The sequence below is a fragment of the Tubulanus polymorphus genome, chromosome 10, assembly GCF_964204645.1.
Source record: "Tubulanus polymorphus chromosome 10, tnTubPoly1.2, whole genome shotgun sequence".
NCBI lineage: Eukaryota > Metazoa > Nemertea > Palaeonemertea > Tubulaniformes > Tubulanidae > Tubulanus > Tubulanus polymorphus.
The window spans coordinates 2807472-2819478 of NC_134034.1; the positions used below are offsets into that span (position 1 = coordinate 2807472).

At 42.9% G+C, this 12007-nt stretch overlaps 1 protein-coding gene across 1 annotated transcript; it reads left to right on the forward strand.

Moving 5' to 3' along the window:
- Window positions 1–919: 919 nt before the first annotated feature.
- LOC141912036 (mitogen-activated protein kinase kinase kinase 20-like) lies at window positions 920–11643 on the forward strand. Its single transcript, XM_074803206.1, has 18 exons — window positions 920–1194; window positions 2127–2214; window positions 2439–2537; window positions 2935–3000; window positions 3093–3121; window positions 3521–3604; window positions 3705–3758; window positions 4526–4612; window positions 5041–5170; window positions 5555–5606; window positions 6127–6262; window positions 6362–6406; window positions 6496–6532; window positions 7018–7154; window positions 7443–7742; window positions 8386–8460; window positions 8946–9168; window positions 9851–11643. Exons 1-18 carry the CDS (start codon window positions 1042–1044, stop codon window positions 10846–10848), a joined length of 2793 nt encoding a protein of 930 aa, XP_074659307.1. The 5' UTR covers window positions 920–1041; the 3' UTR covers window positions 10849–11643.
- The last annotated feature ends 364 nt before the right edge of the window (window positions 11644–12007 follow it).

Genomic DNA, 12007 nt, shown 5'->3' on the forward strand with positions numbered 1-12007 from the left:
CAGAATTATCGATTTTTTTTTTTCGATCTATTTAAGTCGTCGCCCGATCTCATACAGATAAAAATCCGTCGCCGAATTCCGGCCGTTCGAAAAATGTAGCCGCGGCGACATCCGATAAGAGGATGCTGCGAGATGGACGATGGACCGCATCCCGGAATATTCGTCGCCGCGCGTAACAAAAAAAATCACAAAGGCATAAATTATGAAAATTTAAGCACTATGTCCATAGATTCGTTCTGAAATAAAGGATGCTGCGTTCTGCTGCATCCGAGCTGCATTACTTCATCCCGCTTATCTTCTCCATCCATACTCGCTGCAGTCTATGAACCCATCCCATAGGCGCAAATTTTAGTTTAACAGATTCACGTGTTCCTTACCTGTAAAGGGCTGTTTTAAAAAGTATCCTTATTCGTCATCGTCATCATCCAGCAGCAGCAGCATCGTTCATCTCCAGCATCCCTGGCTGGATGCATTCGACGCAGCTGTCAAACCCGCCGCCCCATCTACCGGCCAATACCCGAACTAGGCAGTGATAATAAAGAAATCGGAATAAAAGAATTAGTTTGATTTCCTTTTGATAAATCTCTTACTTAATCATGATCTTAGATATTGTCCAATTAATTACATTCAGATAATTTATTAATCGCCGCGGTGCTAAATGGGAGGGAATGAACTACTATAGGTTTTCTGGCTGAAAATAAACCTCTGTTTTTCGGGCTGATTTACCACAAGCAAACCACTCATTTTCCGTCGGTTTTCAGCGGGAAAATTGTTTAAAAATGAATAAGAAAAACCCTCATTAACGGACGCCGGAGACCCAACCAATATTGTTTGGAAATAAAATTTAATTGATTAAATTGAATTTTGGTCCGGTTCCGGATTCCAGATCCGGACCGAACCCGGAAATGATATTTGACAGTTCACATTTTTTGAGTTTTTTCTTCAATTTTTACCGAATTTCTTCTCGATTTCACCGTTTTATAACCGCAAACTGCCGGCCGAAATCGACGATCGAATCGAAAGAGATGAGTTGTGAGCGGTATGGCGGTTGTCACGTTGCGGGAAGTGGAATTTAACGATTTAGAGTTCTATGAACGATGCGGCGGAGGCACGTACGGCAGCGTGTACCGAGCTCGATGGAAGTCCCAGCAGAAGGAGGTGGCCGTCAAAAAACTACTGTCGCTCGACGCCGAGGTTTGTACGAATTTCAGGGTGTGGACCAATTTTTAGACCTCGGTGGTCCAGTATCACGTGAAAGCTTAATATGATAAATTTAAGGCAGTGGATATTTTGCCAATGCGGTAGGCCCCCCTATTAATTATTCCTTTTAACACTATTTTGCCAATGGCGCGTTCTAATTGGCTAATTGACGCCGCGCATGCGCCCTGAGGTGCGCGACTTAGAAAATTCAAGGAAAGTGTGGAGAACAGAGTTGTAGAAAATAGTAGCATGAAGCGGGATTTCGAACCCCGGCCAGCAGATTGCTAGCCTAACGTCTTTCAACTAGACCACCGGGCTCACTCATAATCACCCGTAAGTTTTCACTGCATAAAGCTTCACCTTACCGTAACCCTATCCCTAGGGGTAAAAACGGACCCTAAACCTCACCCTAACCCTAACCCTCTCGACCATCTAGACCCTAACCCTATCGAAACCCTAAACCCAATATAATGATTTTATTGTTATATTTTATTAGTATATCTTATCATATATAGCCATTGGCAAAATAGCGTTTACTAAAATAATGCCGCATTGGCAAAATATCCATTATAAATATTCCTAAATTTAAAAGCTTAGAATTGAATAAACAATGTGGCTCCGGTTACGGAGTGTGATAGCTCCGGTTACGGAGTACAGTTTTAGCGCGTGCGCAATACAGTAGAATTCTGACTTGCGATATTGCGATTCGAAACCGAACGAAAAAATAGTAGAGCGCTTTACCCGCGGAGCCACAGCACACGACTGGAGGTTGGCAAAGTCATCAACTGGTTGATGGTGACCATAAATTTGTAGAATTGTCACTTTGTTAACTCTTACCAACCTTTGAGCGACTGCTACCCCTGGCAATTTATCCACCGCTAGTTTCTATCTTGAAAAGTCTTCTTTTTTGTTTCGATTTTTCGCAGGCTCAAGTTTTAAGTATTCTCAGTCACCGTAATATAATACAGTTCTACGGTGCCGTCACGAAATCTCCCAATTTCTGTCTAGTTACAGGTGAGTCGTACAGGACCCAGTTCCACGGTTGTGAGTTAGAGTTATCTCTGAGTCAAATCTTAACTCGCAACTGTGGAACTGGACCCAGTATTTTAAAAGTGTCGAATGTTTGAAATCGTTTTCGAGGCCGGTCTGAAGATATTCGATATCTCGAGTTTACGACACCGAACTTCGAAGTCAAACGTCGCGAGATAGATTTCTATTTTTTTTTATTACTGTTGTAGAATACGCCGATAACGGCAGTTTGTATGCGTATTTGAGGATTCCCGAAATCATGATGGATTTCGTGCAGATTCTAGAATGGGCGAAACAAATTGCTCTCGGTGAGTACGACTTACACCTGACGCCACGTCCATCCTCGCTTGCCAGGGTTTGATTGTCGCCCGCCGAAGCCCACGCCGGTGCAAACCCTGACCGCAAACCGTTCATCGGTCTATTACAACGCCCGATGGCCACCAGTCTATATATCTAGCCAATCAGATGCGTTGTACTGATAGAGCGAATCTGTCGATGTAAAATAACGCATCTGATTGGCTTAATACATAGACTGGTGGCCGCTGAGTGGCAACCTGTCCGTCCAAGAATTCCTGGGTAATGTTATAGACCAATGAATGATTCGTGTTGGCGTGAGCTCGACAGACGGCAACCAAACCCTGGCAAGCGAGGATGGCCTGCACCCTGCGTTCCGCTTCTATTATAGAAAAACTATTCTCGTTCTAGGGATAAATTATTTGCATTCCGAGGCTCCTGTTCCGATAATACACCGAGATCTGAAATCGAAAAACAGTGAGTAATTTCAGACCTTTGGCAAGTAGCGCCATCTGGTGGGTTCATGTGTACCGATATCGGGTCTGACTGTCTGAATTTTCTAATTTTAGTCGTCATCACGAAAGAATTCACTTGTAAGGTCTGTACGAGGAAATTGTGGGAAAAATATAAATGAATTAACCGTTTGAGTGCGTGTGCACCGCAGTGCAGTGTATTAATTGGTGATGGGCTTTGCCAGTACACCGCATCAAGGTGCACAGTTGTGATTAGTTATTAGTTTTTATCGTCATTGAAAGACAGCAGCACCTGTCAAACATAGTAAATATAAGTTACTACCGATACATCGCACTGGAGTGTAGATGCTTCAAAGCGGTATGCCTGCTATACACCGCACTAAGGGGGAATTTTTGTAAATTACTAAATCTCCAGCAGTTTGGGGTATTAAGTGGTCATCACTGAAAGGGTTTTCAATCAAGATTTTTCGGATACTTTCACGATATCTGTAAAGAATTAACCCCTGAATTTTGTAAATTTGCAGATATGCGATTTCGGGTGCAGTAAGTTTTTCGGTTGCACGACGAAGATGTCGTTAGCCGGCACATTTCCTTGGATGTCTCCCGAGGTAAACGCATCTGCGATGATGATAATGATATGCTAATTTATTCATGCCCTGCGATTTGAACATTCAAATCGATATAAAATCAATAATATCAATTTTTCAGGTGATACAGAGTCAGCCGGTTTCGGAAACGTGTGATACCTGGTCTTACGGAGTGGTAGGTTTTTACAAACTAACAAGTTTTTCCAGAGTCCCTACGACTCCTTGATTCCTTAAAAGTAACTGCACGGAAAATGCGTTTAAATGTGCTTGAAACTCCTTTAATTTGAGCAAAATACCCAAGTTTACAACTCCTTCAAATTTGAGAAAGAGATAATTGAATACTTCAGACAACACTGACGTTGTACATTAGACTACGCCTTAATCAGTATAGTTGGGATTTGTTTTGACCTAATTAGGCGTTTACTGGATTAGAAACCAAGTTTAGTTAGTGTCAAGGATAAAACTTTGCTCATAAAACCACTGAATTATTGAGTTAAACAGTACTGATATTTTAGGAGGAGTCTACTGTAATTGGGATATGGAAGTGATGCAGATGCTTCCTCAAAATATGAATTTTTTTGCTTTAAAACTCCTTATATCCAGGAATGACTGATCTCTAGGGACCCTGTTAAAACTCCTTATATCCAGGAATGACTGATCTTTAGGGACCCTGTTAAAACTCTTTATATCCAGTAATCACTGATCTGTAGGGACCCTGTTAAAACTACTTATATCCAGTAATGACTGATCTGTAGGAACCCTGTTAAAACTCCTTATATCCAGTAATGACTGATCTGTAGGGACCCTGTTAAAACTCCTTATATCCAGGAATGACTGAACTGTAGGGACCAGGTATCCTGCTGGATCCAGTTTCAAAGTTACATACTACGAAATATTAAGGTTTTGAATTCATTTAACATGAAACGTTGCGGTAAATTTCAGGTGCTCTGGGAATTACTGACACGCGAGATTCCGTTCGAAGGAATCGAGGGCTTCCAAGTCGCTTGGGTCGTCGTGGAAAAAGGCGAGGTAGGTGCCGTGACAAAAATAACGAAAAAAATTCTCTGGCAGTTTATTGTTTCTAGTTCTGTCCAGGATCCGACTCCAAACTAATTTTGACTCGACGCTGAAATTCTTTTCACTATAAAAATCGTGAATCGTAATCTAGATTTCACCTAATATTCACCTTGATTATCGTAATGACCTTGACCCGCTTGGCATGGCAGATATCGTACTATTGAATATGACCTTGGTGTTGCGTTGGACGACTCGTGTTGACCTCGACCTTCATCCAATGATGTGGCAGATGATTTAGTTAACCGTAACTGACCACCCTGCAGGGGCTCGAGCGATTTCGACGTTCTTTTCGTGATAATCGCGAAAATATGCTTATTTTCGCTAACTTCGGGAGGAAAAGCTTTTAATTTCGTGTTTTCTTTTTTTTGGCGTCGTTGCAGAGACTAACGATACCGAGCAGCTGTCCGGCGTCGTTCGCGACGTTGATGAAACGCTGCTGGAATCTCGACCCGAAAAAACGCCCGAGTTTCCGTCAGATGTTGATCTCGCTGGATAACCTACTCGGCGAGGGTGAGTGGAACCGTGCGCCGATAATTTCTGTGCGTCCTTGTATTCGAAGATATCTACTCTTAACCCTTTCAGCGCTGACTAACTGATATACAAAAGTGCTTGAGATGATTTGAAAATTTATAAAAATGTCCCATTTTGTTGTATAACGGGAATACCGCTAGAGTGAGCCTACACCACGGTGCTGTGTATCGTTAGTAGCTAATATTTCATTATCTTTGACAGATGCTGCCATCTTTCAATAGATATAAAAACTTAATTACTAATTACATGGATACACTGCAATGCGGTGTACTAGCTAAGTCCATCACCGATTTATACGCCGCACTGCGGTGTAGACGTATTGAAAGGGTTAGATATTGTAGGTTTTTGTTTTTCTCTGTATAGACATGCTCGCCGAAGAAACGAATCTATTTCTGGAGAACAGGGATGAATGGAAGTGAGTTTGATATTTGAACGATGAGCTCCGTAAGGCCTCGGGGTTTATTTGCATAGTCCAGAAGATAGTCTTAAATCTAAACGCTAGTCTTAAGTTGTTGGATTAGCTTTAGAACTAAGATAGTCTTAGATCTTTGCCTTGACTGTGCAACTGGCCTCTGTCTTAAATTGTAGACCCGCATAGACTGGCTTAACCTAGTCTTAACTTAAGATTAGTTTTGACCTAAAACCAGGCCTGGTTTTATTGACCAGTTTTGATTCTAACCTTGCAGAGATTGGTTTTATAGACCAGTTTTAACTTGTACCCAGTAGGGGCTGGATTTACAGACCATATTTAACTTGAACCCTGCAGGGGCTGGTTTTATAGACCTGTTTAACTTGAACCCTGCAGGGGCTGGTTTTATGGACCTGTTTTAACTTGAATCCTGCCAGGGCTGGTTTTATAGACCTGTTTTAACTTGATGTTGACCAATGTTTATATCGGGTAATGGTAAATCGGCTTGTCTGCTTGTTGTCGTTAGACAGGAGATCGAAGATACTTTGAATCGGTTGAAAAAGGCGGAAAAAATTCTCCGAACGAAAGAAATCGAGCTTCAAGACCGCGAACGCAAACTCAGCCGACGCGAAAAGGATCTCGAAAAACAGTTCGGCGTTGTAGTAAGCTCTATAGAAATTTCTAAAAATCTAATTCATAAGGGGGGCACCAGGGAATTATCGTTTCAGCTGAAAGAATTGTTTTGAATGAAATCGTTTTAGAATTTAGAGGCTCATGACGTCCAAACTTGGCGGGAAATTGATGTGGTGAGTTTGTGGTCCATTACTGATGAAAAGTTGATTTCGTTTTGTGCGAAATTTGATGGAATTTATTCAATTTTTTTTCTAAATTCTAGTTCCAATGGTTACAGCAGGTGGCAGCAGCGAATAATGGTAAGTTTATACTTAATCTGACTCCGTCTGTCCGTTACAGTAAGAGTTTTGTGAAATACAGTAGAGTGTGTCTCTTACTGGGGTGATGTTAAGACTGGTAAATTCTAACCCAAAATGGTGTCAAATACTGAGTAAGAGTTTGTGAAATACAGTTGACTGTATCTCTTACTGCGGTAAAGTTAAGACTGGTAAAATCCTACCCAAAACGGTGTCAAATACTGAGTAAGAGTTTGTGAAATACAGTTGACTGTGTCTCTTACTGCGGTGAAGTTAGGACTGGTAAATTCTAACCCAAAACGGTGTCAAAATACTGAGTAAGAGTTTGTGAAATACAATTGACTGTGTCTCTTACTGCGGTGAAGTTAAGACTGGTAAATTCTAACCCAAAACGGTGTCAATATTGAGTAAGAGTCTGTCTCTTACTGAGACCGGTAAAATTCTACCTGGTAGAAATTTATGAAATTATTTTTGAAAACTATTTTTAGGAAGCATGAATGAACTGTCACGGTATGGAGATTTGTTTTTGAATCACAACATTACGGGTAAAACGCTGCTGATTTTAACTGAGAACGATTTGATCGCGATGGGAGTAGAGTCGGTCGGACATCGCAAAGATTTACAGGTTCGTCATCCGGCATTCTTCCAATTTCCAATTCTTCACTCAAGTGCGGTGTATCACAGACGTACCACTGTATATCCCCTACCCCGTAGTGTGGTGTATCGTATGTTACTTATATTCGTCAATGTTTGACAGGTGCTGCCATCTTTCACTAGATATCTCAACTAATCAACACTTGCATGCTTACACTGCACCATGGGGAAGGTGCGGTATCGTATTGGATGATTGTACACCGCACTGCGATGTACACGCACTAAAAGGGTTAGAAAATGTTCGCTTTTTTCCATGCAGAATGAAATCGAGTTGCTTCGCGTTCACAATTTCCGTCTGCTGCACTTCCCGCCATTGACGCCGCCACCGGCGTCGCTGGCAGACGACGCGTCGGTTGGCGCCGTCAAGTTGAACGTAACGTTCGTCATTGGCAATCACGTCCGTCACGGCGACACGCCGCTCGAGCACAAGTGGAAGATGTACGTCGAGGTCGACGACGATGAGAACGATGATGAGGACGTCAGCGCGTTCACGTGTATAAGAGATGTCGCGTTCACGTGTCGCGAGGGAACGTTCAGTCAAACTTACAGAGTTTGTCAGGTGAGTAGTTAAACTACTGTATCCAGCTTCAATGCATCCCAGCAGGTGTTAAATAGTTGTGGTTCATCCTTTGGTGGTAAAGATGTCGCTAGTGTGCATTCATCAACTACTTCGGCGATAGAGAATTCTGCTTGTGGTAAGTGAGGATCCACCAGGTGTCGTAAGTGTGCAGTAGGACATAAACTACTGCGGAAATGGAGGATTTCGCTTGTTGCAAGTGAGGTGCTTCCACCAGGTGTCGCTAGTGTGCAGTAAGACATCAACTACTGTGGCAATGGAGGATTCCTCTTGGGGCGAGTGAAGATCCACCAGGTGTCGCTAGTGTGCAGTAAGACATCAACTACTGTGACAATAGAGGATTCCTCTTGTGGCAAGTGATGATCCACCAGGTGTCGCTAGTGTGCAGTATGAAATCAACTACTGCAGCAATAGAGGATTCCATTAATTGCAGGCTAGAATCCACCAGGTGTCACTAGTGTGCAGTAGGGCATCAACTACTGCAGCAATAGAGGATTCCATTAATGGCAAGCGAGGATCCACCAGTCCAATAGGTGTCACTAGTATGCAGTAGGTCATCACCTACTGCGACAATGGAGGATTCCGATTCACGGGCTGTGTTTTTCATGCTCCATTCTATTTTCAGCCACCGTACGTCATGGAAAAGTGGAAAGTCGGAATCAGTGATGACATGTTTATCGAATGTGTAATCACTTACGAGGTAAGGGACTAATTGGATCCAGTTCATCGCATATATATCCCTATTCTGACATTGACCCTTTTTCACTTCTTGGTAATCGATGATAATGATGTTGCTCTGTACTTAACACGTTTGCTACCAGAGTGATGATATCATACAGTGCTGCCCCCAATTGCCACTGCTATGAGTAAACCTGTAGGTTGGCGCGGGAGCCATAGTCAGCCTATCCTCTAAATGACCAATGGGCATTGAGAATGAAGCCGAGTTCATTCACATAGCTGGCCAATCAGGAACTGTGTCGTTCCCGTGCGCCGGAGTGTAAATATCTAACTGTAGACAGGAACTGTAACTAAAGCGGAACCTCGTTACAACGAACTTTACGGATGGAATTCTATATATTTTAGATTGAATAAATAAATTCTTGTTTTTAAATTCTTTTAATCTGTAGATAGTGGGTTTTTATCTTATTACCTGAAATCCATGTCGTCGTTCATATTTTTTCGCAGCCGGATAGAGTGAAGTCGCCGCGCGCGACCAAATGTAACCACAAGATTCTGACGTGCGGCACTAGCAGCGTTACGAATAAAACCGTCAATCTCGTTCTGAAACAACAGCGCAACACGGCAGATCGATCGCAGACGGCTATCCGTCCGAAAACTAGTCCGGTCATCAGTTCGGTGTGGAGCAAACGCATTTTAGAGAATTCGTTTTCACCGATCGACATCAGGAGTAAGTACGATGTCTCCGTATTGGATCAAGTCAATAAATTACTTATCCCGGTCGAATTTCTCGGCTTACAGTAAATTTCTCTCCTCCGTTTACAATTAATCGTTTCATTCTGTTTACAGTTAATTACTCCATTCTGTGTATGGTTAATTACTCCATTCTGTTTAAGGTTAATTACTCCATTCTGTTTACAGTTGTTTACTCCATTCTGTGTATGGTTAATAACTCGATTCTGTTTAGGGTTAATTACTCCATTCTGTTTAGGGTTAAATACCCCATTCTGTTTACGGTTAATTTCTTGATTGTGTCTACAGTAAATTAATGACTCAATTCTGGTACAGTTAATTACTCCCATTCCGTTAACAGTTAATTCCTCTAATCTGTTCCATTGAAAACTGGAGGAAGCAACAAATTTGAGAAATTAAATGTAAACAGAAAGGAGCAATTAATTGTAAATAGAATGGAACAATTTATTGTAAACAGAATGGAGCAGTTAATTGTAAACAGAATGGAACAATTAACTATGGACAGAATGGAGCATTAACTGTGAACAGAATGAACAATTAACTGTCAATAGAATAAACAATTAACTGTAAACAAAATGAACAAATAACTGTAAGCAGAATGGAATGATCAACAGTAAACTGAGAATTTAACACAAATTTCACTTAATTTCTCATTGCAGCGTCGTCGGGAAAATGGGCAGCTATCGTATCTGGCCAGAAGGTGTCGCCGCCGGTCGCTCCCGGCGCGTCGAAGTATTTAACGAATCGTCGCCTGTCGTATCCGGAAAACGGCATTCGAAATTCGGGCATCGGCGCGACGTCGAGCGTCATGACACCCGTCTGCGAGTCGGGTACCGGTTTGAAAATCAGCCAGTCGCAGCCGAACTTCAACCCGACACGTCGGGAATCGTCGCCAATTTGCTCAAACGGTGCCGATAGTAAAAAAAGTCCGGTTAAATTCACGATCGATTCGAGTTCGCGAGAATCGTCGGAACCGGAGGAGGACAGCGCCGAAAGTTCGTTCGCCGATTCGTCGACTCGTTGCTGCTGCGGTCGTCGACAACGCGGGGTTTCCCCGTCAAAAAATTCCCCGACGAATCGGGGGATTTCTAATAAATGCGCCGAATGTCTACGCGGGTCATCGGGCTGGCGCGGCGGCCGCGGCCAGTATTCGCGTGGTTTTGCTGCTGCGGAGGGCGCGCAGCAGACGGTTAAATCTTACAGCGACGCGACACGTCAGATGAATAAATTCGGCACCGAAGCCGATCGCAATCACCCGATTAAAGATGGCGCCGCCAATCAAACTCGGCCGCGTAGCTGGACGTCGGATGGCGCGGGTGGTCGTCGTCGGAGAGGTCATGGTCAGTTAGATCGTAGTATAAGCGACCACGCGACGTACGGACACACGACAGAGAAACCGCGCCAAGAAGATTCCGGCTATCGTAGCGAAGGGCGTCCACAAAGCGGTCGCGGTGAAAACCGTGGCTTCAGTTACCCGGCGTACCGCTCGAGAGGAGGTCAGAGAGGTCAACAACGAGGTCGCGGTGGTAATAATCAAGGTCGGGCGAGGTCGAGAGGTCGTGGCTGGAATCGAGGTCACAACTACGGTCAGACTCGACCGACTGTGATACAGAGTTTAAGTGAAAATAGTTCGTATTCTAATCAAGATCATTTATGACCTGAATTATTCCATGACTCTGTCAATGCTACTGTGGCAATAGAGGATTCCACTTGTGGCAAGTGAGGATACACCAGGTGTCGCTAGTGTGCAGTAGGACATGAACTACTGCAGCAATAGTGGATTCCACGTGTGGCATGTGAGTATCCACCAGGTGTCACTAACTGCGGCAATAGAGGATTCCACTTGTGGCAAGTGAGGATCCGCCAGGTGTCGCTAGTGTGCTGTATCGTGCCACTATTAGTAAACTTTCCTGCGAAGTAAATAAATTATCAATGCAAGCTTTATCAAACCCTGAGAGCAGTAGTAGACTGAATCGTAATGTCTTTCGGTGGGTTAAAGGATTGACTTCAATCAGGTACCATGGCACACGCCAGATGGTGAAACATGTAGTAGCAATTCTTTGAACTGGACATTTAGGCTCCCGAAGAGAAATGTTTTCAAACAAGTCATCACAAAGATATGAGATTGATGTATTGTTCCCAATGAGTGCATGGTAAAGTCGTACTGTAAATTGAGATAAATTCATTCGAATTTAATTGAAATGTAGAAGAAATTGAAGCGCGGTAACCGAGTAACCACTATTGACACGTGGTGGATTCTCACCTGCCATAAGTGGAAGCCTCAATTGCCGCAGTAGCGATGCCGGTATCCCTCGGATTGTCGATTACAGCAGTAGTAGTAGCATTGTCAGTAAGAGAACAAAAAGTTGTATATTTTATGTCTGAATATTTGTGTATATGTTTCATTGGAATGAGGATGATTTGTTCAGATGATAATATAAAAGAAAAAATCAGACCAAATGCAATTTGTGTTATTTTCATTACCCGGTATGTAGTTTTGGTCAACTCACGGATTCAACGTTTCCCGGCTTCAAACCCTGGTCCAACAGCGTGAGCTTCAGCAGGCGGCAAGCAAACCCTGGCAAGCGAGGAATCACCCCGGTCTTTCAATACAGATAACGAATAATGTAACATTTCTATATACAACAATGTATGGAATTCCTCAAGGGCCATACGAGTTACGTTTTACGAATTACGACTTCAATACGTTACAACTTATTTACCGTTTACTCCAGTATCAAAATTAAAGAAAAAAATTGTTTTCAGATTATGACGCCGTGACGGGTAAAGAAGTATTTGGCAGAATTTCAGAGGAT

Excerpts from the sequence above, each read along its gene's own strand:
- LOC141912036 (XM_074803206.1), top strand. The coding sequence starts at position 1,042 with ATGGCGGTTGTCACGTTGCGGGAAGTGGAATTTAACGATTTAGAGTTC. Across the intron at positions 3,122-3,520 it reads CGAAAGAATTCACTTGTAAG|ATATGCGATTTCGGGTGCAG; the intron begins GTCTGTACGAGG and ends GTAAATTTGCAG. Across the intron at positions 7,155-7,442 it reads GACATCGCAAAGATTTACAG|AATGAAATCGAGTTGCTTCG; the intron begins GTTCGTCATCCG and ends TTTTCCATGCAG.